This window comes from Marmota flaviventris, chromosome 6, assembly GCF_047511675.1.
Source record: "Marmota flaviventris isolate mMarFla1 chromosome 6, mMarFla1.hap1, whole genome shotgun sequence".
Lineage (NCBI taxonomy): Eukaryota > Metazoa > Chordata > Mammalia > Rodentia > Sciuridae > Marmota > Marmota flaviventris.
This window is the reverse complement of record NC_092503.1, coordinates 98,357,297-98,372,358: the sequence shown is the minus strand read 5'-3', so window position 1 is coordinate 98,372,358 and position 15,062 is coordinate 98,357,297. Positions and strand designations below refer to the sequence as shown.

General features: G+C 37.7%; 1 protein-coding gene across 1 annotated transcript in view; it reads right to left on the bottom strand.

Moving 5' to 3' along the window:
• Col21a1 (collagen type XXI alpha 1 chain) overlaps positions 1-15,062 on the bottom strand; it is a 169,689-nt gene that overhangs the window by 72,700 nt on the left and 81,927 nt on the right. Inside the window, exon 10 of the mRNA XM_027938296.2 lies at positions 10,004-10,066. Within this exon, the coding sequence (XP_027794097.1) occupies positions 10,004-10,066 (63 nt within the window). The remainder of the gene's footprint in view (positions 1-10,003; positions 10,067-15,062) is intronic.

Below are 15,062 nucleotides of genomic sequence, written 5' to 3'. Positions count from 1 at the left end.
AATTCCAACAGATACTCTTTGGTAGGGAGTCAGGGAAACTAGGTAACAAAAATCAAGTGTGTACTTTTAATGTCCTCTGTGGGTTTTCTAGTCTGGCAAAGTTCGTAGCTCTGTGCAATGGAACTCCAAGAAAATTCAAAAATCTTTGTCTTTCCAAGTAAAACTAACATAAAAACTAATTTCTTTATTACCTAACTCAATTATTAGATAAGTGTTTGATATGATTTAACTAATTACTCAAATTAAATAACAGACCAATACATACAGAGTATATGAGTAAATGAATGAATATGTAAGCAAACAAACAAATGAATATATGTAACAATTATACCTGAGCTAAGTTTTAAGGAAAACTGTGATGCAATGGGAGGTAAAGCATAAGCAGTAAGAGGAAGCTTTGCTAATAAACAAGCTCAAAGGAATAGAAAATGAAGAACAATTCACAAGAGGATGCCCTTCAACATACCATGTGGCAAGATAGGATAAACCAGGTCCACAGAGCTAGAAAGACAGCAAGCTAAGGAAGTCTGAAATAATAGAGTGGAGGTTACCTGTGCGGCTTGTGAGTTTTAAGGACTATGATCTTTATCCAAGCCGCTAAAGTCATTTAACGAAGGAGGGTCACACAATCAGACTGAGCTCTGAAAAGATCCCTTGCTACACTGTGGAGGAGATCACAGGGGACAAGGGATAGCCATGGACACCAGATGGGAGTCTCCTGCAGGGAAGAAAGAGTAGGAGGCTCAACATGAAGCAACTCAGTTGTATGGGTTCTAAGATGATGACAGGTTGAGGGAGATAGAGATTCTGCAGTTGTGAAATGATGCCCAGGTCTCTAGCCCCTGCCATGTCACTGCTGATGATACCACTGATGAAGAGAGGCACTCTGGAGGAAAATATAGTTGAATTGGTGGCAAAGTTTAAAGTAGCACAAAAACAAAAATACTTCATAGACTAACATAAAAATATATTTGACAGTGAGAGGCTATATACTGTTGTGAACTAAATAGAAGTTCTACTTCAAATTAAAGCAAACTGCATTTGCTACAAAGGAAATTTCGAAATCTTATTCTGCCTTCCCTAAGGAAAGGTGTATGAATGATGAATAACAATTTGCCTTGAAATGAAAAGCACTGTCTATCTTTGAGAAATAATCTCTGCAGAGAAAGCTAAGTTCTTAGACCTGCAGAATTAATTAAACTTTATTGAAGTGCTTCATTCTCTAAGTAAGGTTACACTTAAGTTATAATAAGCTTCCTTAAAAAGAAGAATGCACAACCTTGATTTCCCCTCTCTGTACAAAGGATCGAATCCAGGACCTCGCACATACTAGCCAAGTGTTCTACAACTGAGCTATATCCCCAACCCTTTTTATTTTCTTTTGAGTCTTGATAAGTTTTCCAGACTGGCCTCACACCTTTGATCATCCTGCCTCAGCCTCCCAAGTAGCTGGAATTACAGATATGCACCACTATGCCTGGCCAAGAATGCACAACCCTTTTTAAGGTAGCTAATACCATTTTTAATAATTCTTATTTTACAACCTGAATTTTTCATATTGAAAGGGAGGTTTCAGTAGTCAACACACACTCCACCTCTTACTGCCCTATGATGTCTTTTCCCACAGAATTCAACACCATATGACTGTGTGTGTGTGTGTGTGTGTGTGTGTGTGTTTATTTTCTGTTTCTGCACAATGGAATGTGAGCTTCAAAATGTAAGAGGTTTTTATTTGTTTGTTTTGCTTACCACTCTATTCCCTTAGCCTACAAGAGTGCCAGGAACACAGTAAATACCAATACATACAGGGTATATGAGTAAATGAATGAATAAGAAAGCAAACAAACAAATGACTATTGAGTCCAACCAGTTGTCACTACTGAGTGTTGTAATGGTAGAAATAGTTATGCCATAGCCCTGCAGTCAGGCAGGTATCAATCAAAAGATGACACAACATAAGAACTTATCTTTAACATCATATATGCTACTTGTGTCACTGAAGAATTTCTTGAAGAGCTTAATATACAAATGGCAGTAATGTGTGTATATAAGGTGTACATACATTATCATATTATATATACTACAAATGATATGTAAAATGTAAGCAATCAACCTGGGAAACAAACAGGGAAATAGCTACATGATTTCTATAGAAGGAAAGTGAGGAAAAGAATGAATTAGCTAGTCAGGTAAGCTTTGCCCAAAGCCTTAAGAAGACCTAAGATTGGTTTGGGGGGAGTTTTCTTCCCTTTGGTAGTGGGGACTGAACTCAGGGTACTCTACCCCTGAGCTACACAGCCCCAGCCCTTTTCATTTTGAGAAAAGTTCTCAGTTGCCCAGGTGACCTGGAATTGCAGTCCTCCTGACTCAGCCTCCTGAGTAGCTAGGATTACAGGTGAGCTCCACTGTATTGGGTGAAGACACAAGTTTTAAATAATATTTTATTGCAGAAAATGGAAATAAACTGCCCTAGTATACTATAGAATAATTCATTCAAGGAAAATGGTCCATCTTTTAGTTTATCAGTGAGACTCATGAGGAGAGAGGGATGAAAGGAGAGAGAGAGATGAGGGAGAGGAAGAAAGGAAAGGGAAGAAAAAGAGGAAAGAAAGGAAAGAGGAAAAGGAGGGAGAGGGAGGGAAATAGGAAGAGAGTTAAATGGCAATGGAAGAAAATGAGACAATAGATCTTTCTGCTAAGGAAACTAGATTGAAATGAAGGAGGTTCAGGCAGACACTCTTCTCTTTAGAAGGATGTTTCATACATTTCATGATTACACTGCCTCTTATAATCTTCAAATTAAATAATAGCCATCCCTTTGGCCTTCATCTTGATGTATCTCATCTTCCAGTTCTATCCCTTTGGCCTTCATCTTTATGTATCTCATCTTCCAGTTCTTTAATCTTTATGGCACTCAGCTCCCAACTCTCTATAGCCCTTAAACTGTTGGGCCCACAGTTGGCACCTTATTAAGTTAAGGGTCTGAAAGCAGGAAGACATGAAGAGCTTGTCTCATAGGTCCTATATTTACTATTAGTCACTCGGTCTGTCAATTTTACTATTAATCACTCTGCACACCTCAGGGCTGGTTTACTTCACTTTCCTCTTATTCTCTACATGATTTCCTGAATATTTGGAAACAGCATCTTTTATTTGGACTAACACCTGAAGCACAAGAACTCTTCCCTCACAGACTGTCTTCTGAACTCTTGAACTCTCCCAGTTACTCTCTTCTGAATAATTTCAGTTCCTGCATGTCTCTGTAGAATTCTGAATCAAATCCAGTGTGCCAGAGGCAAGACTGTCATCCTTCTCAATGTACATGTCACATGTCTACTACCTGTGCCAAAACCTGCATCTGCCTTTTAGGCAACCCCATTACATATGTGGATCCCATTTTCACCTTAGTTAAATAATAGCTCATGGACAAGTAGGAGCCACATATTTACTGTGGTTAGATTTCACTCTGTTAGAATAGCCTGTTTTCCAAATTCCCCAAGTCTTTTGGGATCTTTATGTCACCCCAAATATTAAAATAAATTCCCAATAAAAAAATTAAAAGTCATTAAAATCATAATACAGTTAAATTAAAGTAAATGAACATATAGTATAGTACATAATGTTCCAAAAAATAACACTAGAAGAAACAAAAACAGAAAATATTTGATTCTGGGAATTTTTCATTTCTAAAACTTAAAACAAAACTATAAGCCACTGAATAGTCAAAAAAATACATACAACATATAATATAGTATTAATTTTCTCAAAGCATTAAAAAAGCTCTTACTGGTTTATAGAAAAACTCAATAGTCAGTGCAGAAAACAGACAAAGGACAAGAAAAGACACTTTGCAAGAAAGGGATCTCACCCTGAATGTCAGACTTCCTCTATTCAGTTGTCCACTCAAAATTTCTACTAGAATGTCTAATATATCGATTCAACACATTCCCAACCACTCATAACTCCCTCACCTAGTTATGGCTTCCCCATTCTCCCACACCCCATTAGCTTTCCCTGACTTCCCTCTTCCTCTCCAAACTATATCCAACATAGCGGCAAATATTGTGGACTCTCACTTCAAAACACCCCAGGGACAGGAGCAGTACTCTTCACCTCGGTGCCACCACACTGACCCTGATGGCCATTGCCTCACTCCTGGAGTACTGCAGGAACTTCCTGGCTGTTCTCCCTGCCTTTGCTCTTGTCACCCTAAAAAAATCTATTCTCAACCCAGAAGCCAGAATAATTTCTTTTAAAAAATAATTTAGATCACGTCACTTCTCTGTATGAGTGGGTCTGAAACTCACACCAACTAAAAGCCAATATTATCACAATGGTCTGATATATATGCTCTTCCTTCCATTCTCTCTGTCCTACCTATCAAATTCATTTCCTACTAACCTTCTCCCAAATGTACTTTATACTTTAACAAGTCATATAATTTTTTCAATTCCCCACCTCTCCTGACTATCACTTCTTTGTGGAAGCTAGGATCTCTGGTATCTCTAGCCTACTCAGAGGCACATTTGAAGAGGGCAAGGGAAAGAGGGTACTGAACCACTGGGTATCATCTATTGACCAACCCACTGTTTTGTCTGCTGATAGCACTGTGCTGTCATTCTCCCCAACTCACTTCTTAATACCATTGATATGGAAAATCATTTCCAGTATTCTATGGCCTCATCTATCTCATCTTTGTATCTTATAAATATGATAGACTTCATGGAATCAAAAATCTCAGGCTGAGAGAGAAACTAGTGCTTACCAGGCATTATCATCTCATTTCCTGGATGAAGGAACTGAAGACCATAAAAGCAAAGCAACTCTGTAAACAGCAATACAGCCCCAGATTTGCCCAATTACTAGCTAGGGCTTTTTTTTTAATAAAGTACTTCATGAAGAATGACCAATAATGACAGAAAACAGAAACAAGCACTTTTAAAATATAAACTCTTACAAAATCTTAAACTAGTCCTATTTGTGTTTCCACATATGGCCTTCTTTAACAATCAATGTCCTATCAGTATAATGTCTTTAGTAGTACCACCCTGAATTACCTAGCAGACTATGTAAATATTTTCCCCATCTTTCCTTTTGTCATAGTAAAAGAATAAATATTAATATGCTCAGACACTGCACTATAGAAGTTAGTGAATTGAAAGAGAAGTGAGAAAGAAATGGAAGGATTGGAAATCACTCTTAAAATTTTGGTTGAATGCACTTTCCTTATGAAAATTAGTATTTCTCCAGAGTGGAATAATTTACTATTTAAAGCTCCAATTGACTTGGCTTGGTTATAATGTGTGAAAGAGATTCAAATTGCTTATTGAGGGGGATTGTACAGAACCAAATCCAAACAAAGCAGAATTCCCTGCAAACTGTTCCATCCAAGTTTCCTTGGTCCAGATGGCTTCAAGAGCCAGCCAGAGGCTCCACCCACACCTTCCCACTCCAGCTGGTTGCTGGCCCTGGACACACTCTAATGACCCTCAGCTGTTCTGACTCACAGGCTTGCTTTCTCTTCCTGCTTGGCCACCCAATCTCACATCTCCTGCAGAGAGAGAGAAATGGGGGCGGGGTGGGGAGAATTTAAGAAAAAAGTCAGACTTAGGGGAAAACAGGATTTGGGTTGATATCTCAGTTTCTTATTGGTGCTATAACAAATTAACCCAAACATAGTGGCTTTAAACAACACAAACTTATTATTTTATAGTTCTAGAGGTCAGAAGTCTGAAAGAGGTCTTATGGAGCTAAATCAAGGTGTCAGTAGGGCTTTGCTCCTTCTGAAAGCTCTAAGGGAGAATCCATCCCGTCTCTTTTCCAGAGTCTAGAAGCTTCTTTTGATCTCTTGTCTCCTGGGCACCTCACTCTGATCTCTGCTTGCATCATCATCATCATCAAAAAACCCTTCCCTGATTCACACTCCTGTTTTCTTCTTTAAAGAACCTGTGACTACACTGGAACATCCAGATAGTTCAAAATGATTCCATCTCAATATCCTTAAATTAATCACATCTTCACAACATCTTCTGCATAAAAGATAACATTTTCATGAGTATTGAAATTTGAGATGTGAACATGTAGGGGACCATGATTCTGCTCACCACAGTTGCTTGCTTTTATTCTTTGATTTTACTATCAGATACTGCACAGATATACCTAACATAAAATTATACACATATACATATATTCAAAACATATCTAAATGCCACAGGGGAGGGGAGAGGAGGGGAGGGGGGATGGTGGAGGATGGGAAAGGCAGCGGAGCACAACAGACACTAGTATGGCAATATGTAAATCAATGGATGTGTAACTGATGTGATTCTGCAATCTGTGTATGGGGTGAAGGTGGGAGTTCATAACCCACTTGAATCAAAGTGTGGAATATGATATGTCAAGAAATTTGTAATGTTTTGAACAACCAACAATAAAAAAATTAAAAAAAAAACATATCTACACAGGTGCTTAATTAGATGAGGAAATAAGTCTTCTATATCTTAAGTCAGATAATAGAGTAATATCCAAGTTTATTATATGAAGCTAACTGTAATTAATCCCTAGCACTTTATTCAAGGAAAGATTTTTAAAAAAATTTTTAAAGCAAACAGAGCTGATAACCCATGGAGGGCCTCACCTCCCAACATTGCCTAGGATTTTCTTATCATTGAAAAAAGCAAAAGCTGAAATAATTTACCAGTGCTGTCAGGGATGTGCCACAACATTATGCAGTGTTGACAGGTGACATGCCAGCCTGTAAAGTCTACCTGTTTTGAATTTGGTTCATCACCTCAGCTGCCAGTCATAAAAATAGTAGAGCCCAGAAAAGGGATCTCCAGGCAGGAGGGCTCATATTTATAAAAATCATCTTATCCAAGTGTGATTAGGGCAGAACTCACATAGGAGCTCAGGGAAGTATCTTAGTGGGACTAGGAACTGCAGTGAGAAAATGCACAAGATCATAAAGACAGCTTAGGTTAAAGTGAATAAAGGTTGGATTAAAACAGAAATTCCAAGGCAATGTTGCCACAAAACAGAAGCTAAAGATAAATCCAAAAGCAAAGATATTATGTCTCTATTTTAGTTGAGTTGAATTCAATATAAGTAGTCTGATAATTTTTCTCAAAATACATATTCCATGTATTTCTCCAAAATACATATTCTAGCTGTTTCTGTACCAACCTCTTCCCCAAAATACACATTCTAGCTGTTTCTGTACCCACATAAAAGTTTAACTGTCCATCCTCTTATCAAGGTGAAACTTTTGTTTCCTAACTGAAGCTAATGCCCTCTTATCTACTCATTTTCCTACAAATGTCTCTCAAATCTCCCATTTTTTTTCTTTTTACCTCATTTTCATCATGATAAAACTGCTACAACACCCCCACCTTTAAAAAAAATCTACTCTCATCCTACGTCATCCCTATCCTACTGCTCCATTTCTCTGCTCCCCTTTATATCCTTAGGAGAAACATTTATACTCAGTTACCATTTCATCTCCTACTCTTCCCATGTATCTCTTCCAATCCAGCTTTTGTACCATCCTACCAGAAGCACCGTTATCAAGGCCTTTAGTAACGTCCATATAGCAAATTCAACAGTCTAGTCATAAGCCTCAACTTTTCTGACCTCTTGACAACAATGACACAACTGAACACTCCCTTCTTGAAATGCTTCCACCCCTTGGGATGCCATACTCTCCTGGTTTTCCTCCTGCATCACTGATCAGTGCTTCCTATTTCCTTGGCTGATCCTCTGCCTCTTGCTCCTCTAAGCCCTAAGCCCTGTCCACTGCCCCCTTCTCTTCTCTGTCTGTATTCATTCCCTAAATGATTTCATTTACTCCCATGACCTTGAATACAGCTATATGGTGACTCACAACTGGATTCTCCAATTGTCCAAAAATGCATTCTTGATACTCCTCACAAAAGTGACATCTCCCACAGCCTTGCCCAGGGCAGTATATGACACCACAATTCACCCAGTTACTCAAACTAAAATCCTTTGTGACTTCTTCAACATCTCTCTTTCTTACATACCCAACATATAAATTTGTTGGCACTGTGATCAGCTTTAAATGAGAAGATAAGTCAGAATCTGACTACTTCTCTCTTCTGCCACATCATTCTAGTCCACTACTCTTACCTCTTACTTAGAATCATGAAATCATGAAATAATCTCCACATGATCTCCTTCTTTTCACACCTGCCCCCATGTAAGCTACTCTCCAGGTAATATTCATATTTATCCTTTGAAGTTGTAAACCCAGTTAAGTCACTTCCTTTCTCAAAATCCCTGGTTGCCATGGTCAGCTGAGCAGCACAGTTCCAATCATACAGCAGTTCCCAATGACCATTCCTTTATTACCTATTACCTCTCTAGAGGGGCTCACCTACTATCTAAGCCCTTCCCATGCAATGCTGGGGTCAAAGGCCTCAGTATATTAACACAGTTTCAAAGGTTGCCTAGTTTCTTTTATGTTGTTGTTCTTGTTTGTCTTGTTTTGTTTTTGTATTAAATCCATTAGCAAACTTTTCTCAGGGACTTAAGTAACTCTCCTGATGATAGGAGTCTTAATGATTCAACATTAGGCCTCTGGCTCTTTCATTGAACAACATCATCACCACCACCACCACCATAATCATCATCATCATCACCATTTTTATACCAAGGTTTGAACTCAGGGGTGTTTAACCACTGAGTCATAACCCCAGCCTTTTTTATTTGGGGACAGAGTCTCACTAAGTTGCTTATGGTGTCACTAAGTTGCTGAGGCTGGCTCTGAACTTGCAATCCTACTGCCTTAGCCTCTCAAGCCACTAGGATTGCAGGAATTTGCCAACAAGTCTGACTTCCTGAAAACTATTGACTCACAGTACAAACCTTCCCACTCCTTCATGATAAAGTCTCTCAGGAGAAATATTTCTTGGTGAAAACTATTTTTTTAATATTCCAAAGCTAATTCTTGATATTTATTTACTTCTGCAAACATGATGACAGATGACTTATCTATAAATATTGCATAAAATGCTTTAAAGTTGATTTACATTCCCTTTCTGTGTCCCTAAATTTCTCTTAGAACCTTAGATAATATTATTTATTTAATCAGATTATAAGTGTGCTTCAGCGCATATATTCTTAAAAAATGACATCACCTTTGAAAAGACTTTTAAGTTGAAAACTTCCATATACATAAAAAGAAAAGACAAAAGGATTTATCATGATACTGAAAGTCCCTGGTCAATATTTTTCATTGTAGTAAAGATGTATATAATCATGAAGTAGGATCATGAAGTGTCTAGAACAGCACAGAGGAGCACAATGCCTGCTCTAGGCCTGCACTCACACGCCATCTGTAGCTACAAAGCACTCTAAGGGACCTCATCAAATCTGATCCCCAGGCAACCCTGTGTCAACAATGCTGCTTCTTTGGCCAAGCTGACTGTAATGTTTCCCTCACTTTTACTAAATTTAGGTCACTATCTTTCTTATTCTACCTGACTTTGCTTTTCTTAGAGCATTTACTTTAGAAAATGATTCAACATTAGGCCTCTCTTTGAAATACAAATTTTTTAATAGCTTCTTACTAGTTTTACAACCCAGGAATGGCTTCTCAAGGACCTCCTTGCCATCCTTTTATATCATCCTCAGGGAAGACAGCATCCTGATCTTGCAAAGCTGGAGACTATCTTTAATGGGTGCCAAATAGAAGCAAATACAGGTGGGCTAATCAAGGAAGAAAATATTTGAAAAATTGAGGAATAACTCAATGTGTTCCATCTCAAAACCCTACCTTCCTTCTAAGTCCTCCAGTACTTTTCTACTAGCGTGCCCAGCATTTAAAACCTTTCTCTCCCTTTGTTTCAGCAGCATTGAGCCAGTTCTCTCTCCCTGAGGGCAGTAGTCTTGAATAAAGTCATCTTTGCCTGTTTAGCTGTGCCCAGTGCAATTTTTACTTTGACACTATAATCCCAGTACTGGAGATGACTAAGCTTTCAGTACTCACAGGCTTACCATCTTGACCAGGTTGTCCAGGGTAGCCAGGGTTCCCAGGCAGTCCAGGGTCACCCTAGACAGGGGGAAAAAAAAAGTTTCTCAATACAAAACATCCAACCACATTGCTGCAGTCAGGGCCAATAAAGGTTTGAAATCAGTTCTATTATTTGAAGCATTTTGTAGATTTTTTTTTAAAGAAGACATTTCAAAACAGACTTAAGAAAATTATGCTTCATTTTAAATACCTACCTTAAAAAATAATGCCTTAATTATATAAAACTAAATGATTTTTTTCTGTGAGAATGCTGGGTATAACAAGTGAAGTGTTTTTTTTCCTGGAGCAAAATGTCAGCATTTATGGGAGGATACATTTTTTTGGATTTTGAACAGATTGCACAGTGCCACAGCAAATGTTTTTCATGATGGCAATATTTGACTCTTGAGTCTATAGATTTAACTCTGTTATGAATGTTGCACCCCAGGTACCAATACCCTATAATGTAATAATTCAGTTCATAAAATAATTACTTAAAGAACAGTCCACAAGCCTAGCACATGCCTGTAATCAATAATATTCAGGAGGCTGAGGCAGGAGGATTGCAAGTTCAAGGCCAGTATAGGCAACTTAGTGACACCCTGTCTCAAAATTTTAAAAAGGGCTGAAAATATAGCACAGTGATAAAGCACTGTGCTATATTTGGACACTTTTAAAAATGTCCAAATCCATGTGATCTCACACATGGGACTCAGGTTTAAAGCTTCATGGCAATCATTTCTTTCAATGGTGTCAAATGTAATACTCTGCCTATATCGCATTTGAGAAAAATGTCAAAACTCCAAACTTTGAATATGTTCATGAAAACAGGTCCCTGGTCAGACAACTCAGTCCCAATCTTCATAGTCCTTCAGTGCATCTAATGCCTAAGAAATTAAGAAATGTCTTTGTCCTCACAAACGTGAGATCTTGCAAGAACACTGTGCTTTCCACATAGTAGTGAGGCCAGCACATTCTATAGAATTCCAGCATGTTGTCCTATGCCAGTACTGATCATCCAGATGGTCACCAACCATAAAATATAGCATTAAAGAACCATTTTTCTTGTGAGGCGAAGGTGCTTTCTAACTTAATTCTAAGAAATACTTCAAAAGTAATATTCGTCCATCTCTGAGTCCATGAAGTCCATATGGGACATTCTTCTGGAAAATATGAAGTCTCCACCATCAGTATCAGTAAACTTCTGCAAAGGGAACTAATTCCATTCAATAATAACTCTTCCTTGTTTTGAATCAAGAAATCATCCACACAGGACTCTGGCAATTAAGACTACTTTTATAGAGCCAAATTTGCTGATCTGAAAACTACTTTGGACTCCTGGCTACGGAGGCATGTTCCTGAAACATAACAGGAAAGATGGAAAGAACTATGTGAACTCTGTTCAGGAACCCATAAAGAAGGGATGGCCGGGCTATTCACTTACCAGTGGCCCTTCCAAAGGCTTAGCAAGAGGAAAGGCTGAGAAGAAGGAAATGTCATTTTTCAAACAGAGAGAGAAGAGCTATAAATCCAGGAGGAAAGACAATTTGTAATTCTAATTCAAGGGCTTGCAGTTCTGGCTGTGTGTTAGGGAGCAACTTTCTGGGTCTCTAGGGATTTAGAATTTCTCTTATTTGAAAAGGTTCACACTAGCCTCCAGCCTCTGGACCATCCGTCCTGACCCGTGTTCAGAGTGGACTTCCTGCCTTTCAACAAATTCCATCTTAACTTTCTGTTGGGAAAAAAAGATTTTTCTCCTTTTCCACTTAGGCATCAATAAGACAAACTTCTCTGACATTGAAGTGTCCATGTCACTATTTTCTCCTGGTGTCTTTCTCTCTTTTCCTATTGAAATAGTATGGCAGCTCTTATATCACATCACTTTTTCACACCTAGTGTCTTCTCAAAGTTTTCCCTTTGTTAATCTTCACTTATCCTCTGGAGTGAGGCTCCATGAAAAGAAGGTCTATAATTTCTATTTTTTTTTTTTTTGGTGCAATGCTGGGTATCAAGTAGAGATTCAATAAATATATTCTACTGATTTATTTAAAATCAAATCTGTCAACAACCTACTTACATTGCAGAATATTAACTATCAGCAAAACCTGGGAAATCAAAAGGATTTGGAAAGTTTAATCATTATTATGATGAGCTGAAATAAATTTTGGCACAAGAAGAAAAGCCACTCATGTGCTTTTATGCTGCATAAAAGTATAAAACATATTAACAATGATTTACATTGATGAAACCTAAGTTCTCAAAGAGAAAATATCACCCACAAGATAGATCCAGTCAGACCGGATCTATCTATGATCATAACAGTGATCAACACCAGCATGAGGGAAATTAATCTCTTTAGCTGATTGTATTATTGCTGGTAAATCTTATGGATAATTTTGACTGTTTCCCTCACTGAATTATTTGCAAAAGTTCAGGTAGGTTTAGAGTTGTTCCCATAAAACTTAAAGAATAAAGCCCAAACTACTTTAACTGATTAGCAAGAAGACCAATTAAAATAAAATTCTATTTTATTACTATTAAAGCAAACACCTAATCTTTGTTTATTGCTTATTATATACGGAGCACTGCTTTAAAGATTCACATACATTAAATTAGCTAACCCTCATAATAATCCTATGAAGAAGGTACTTTGATTATTTCACTTTTCTATCTAGGGAAACTGAGGCCCACAGAGGTTAGGTAATCTGCCAAGGTCACACAGCAGTGGCAAAGATGACATTCTAAGACAGCCAATTCAGTTCCACAGTCTATACTCCTAAGCACTATTATTCCTGCTCACATGATCAAATGCATATGTTGATCAGACATATGGACCACTTTAAAATCTAACTTGAAAAAAAATCCAAATACATTAAATTAAACATATGACTTACTATTATACAACTGTGACTAAATTTCCCAATCCTTTTTCTTCTAGTTTACTTGAAACATTTGCACATTTTGAATTTTAAAAATATGTGCTCCACTGAAAAGGAATACTTATTTATGCTGAAATGAATTTGTGGCATAGGATTTTTAAGTTGTTGACAGGAGTGGAACCATCAGGGACTAAGCTGAAACATCTCTGGATAAGGCCACTTATGAAGTATAAACATGAACCATTAATGTAAGAAATGGAGTTGTGCTTGCAGAAGTAAGCTGATGTTTCAAGTTGTGCATCTGAAACAAAGCCCTTAACCATGTTTATAAGCCTTCTTCTCAAAAATCCTTAAGCCTCCAGGCCACTCTGGCCTCCTTGGGTATATGTGAACTAAAACTGATTTTTACCATTCTCCACAACCAGTGTTTTCCCTTCCTTGGCACTCAAGAAATCCATTCTTCAGGTTACAAAGAATTCATCAAGTCTATAAAAATTAGCATAAGAATGTTGATATCCAGTGGCCCCCAAAAGTTTCAAAGAGACTTTGGAACTTCAATAGTCCAAAGGAATCTCTAATTGATAGAATTATTAGGGTGAAACAAAAGCCTCAGCAGGAAGATGACTATAGCAAAAGAGATATTTCTGAGCAAAGATGTCATTAAGAAATTATTCCAACCTGGAAAAGAAGGGAAAATGCTTTCTTTCCACTTCTGAACGAATTTTAACGTTTAAGTTAGAACAAATGTGAGGAGGTTGCTTTCACAAATGTTTCTATCACTGTGGAATAGGGAAAGAAGTATCATTTACATGTACAGGCATCTGAAAGGAAGTCACTTGCATACTGGGGATGCCTCAGCTTTTGTGAAGTACAGAGACAGTTCATATAGGATAACTGGGGGGACTGGGGGAATCTTATTTTTTCAATGATCCCATAATTCATTCAATAAAAAATCGTAACTATGAAGCACTGTGCCTAACACTAGAATTCCAAGGAGAATTTCCTTCTTATTAACCTTCACTGTAAACAAAAGAAGTGCTTGTGTGTAAGAATTATCCTGATAAATTGATTATCCCATTAATTTACTCATTCTCTTTATTTGAAATTAATGGGCCAAATGTCCAAAGACAGGTGTATTTTTTGACGCTTGATGAAAAGTTATAATGCCATGATAAGTGTGGAGTGCCAAAATCACTTGAACCTGTTTTTGCAACAGGATTGGGATATTTTTCAGAAATTGACAGAGCTTTAAGTAGACAAATTTCTTTATCTAAAATAGGTGTTTATCCTCCTATTTACCCAGGAATTCTTCCTCTGTTTCAGTCTCATGATGAACTCTGCTCCCAGAACCCTATTTCTGGCTAATAGAAAGGCTAGATCTGCTTCTCACAGGTGACTTTGTTTGATGGACACGGGCAAAATTTTCCAGAAACCATCTAACAAAAATAGCCAATAAGCTTCAGTGAACTCTAAAATACAATCATCTTACCTGCTTTAGTTTGGGCTCTGTTGAACTAATAAAAACCAGATTGATATTGAAAGCTAAAAAATCTCTAAAAGATGTGCAACTCAAATGTTGCTAGGGGTTTCTGTTTTTCACATATAGGTCCCTGACCTGGGTAAGGAACAACCTCCAGGGAAAAAAAGCCCTAAAAGGATGGAAGAGAGAGAGAGAGAGAGAGAGAGAGAGAGAGAGAGAGAGAGAGAGAGAGAGAAAGAGAATGAGTGTTCGTTCCTGTAATCCTGCCAGATTTCCTGAACAAAATGGAAAGCAGATCAAGAAGGCACGCCAATTTCAAGAGTGGTGGAAACTGCAATTTCACTTAAAGTAGTAGGTGGCAATGGGGATAGATCATGACTAAGAAAAGAGAATGAAAATGAAAAACACGTGAAACTGGGAGAAACTGGAAATTAAAGGCTTGACCAGATAAAACAATGGTGTGCTAAAAAATTTGCTGTGAAAATATAAAATTAAGTTACACTAAGAGGTACCTATTAGTTCAGAAATTAATTATTCAAAAACATCAGAGTCTTCAAGTGCCTCTCTAATGGCAGGCAGCCCCCTACAGTCCATGGAGATGGCCTGAGCCTCCCTGGGAGGCAGGAAAGGACCATTGAAAGGCTAGACACAATGGGTTTATGATTTCCCCATTATA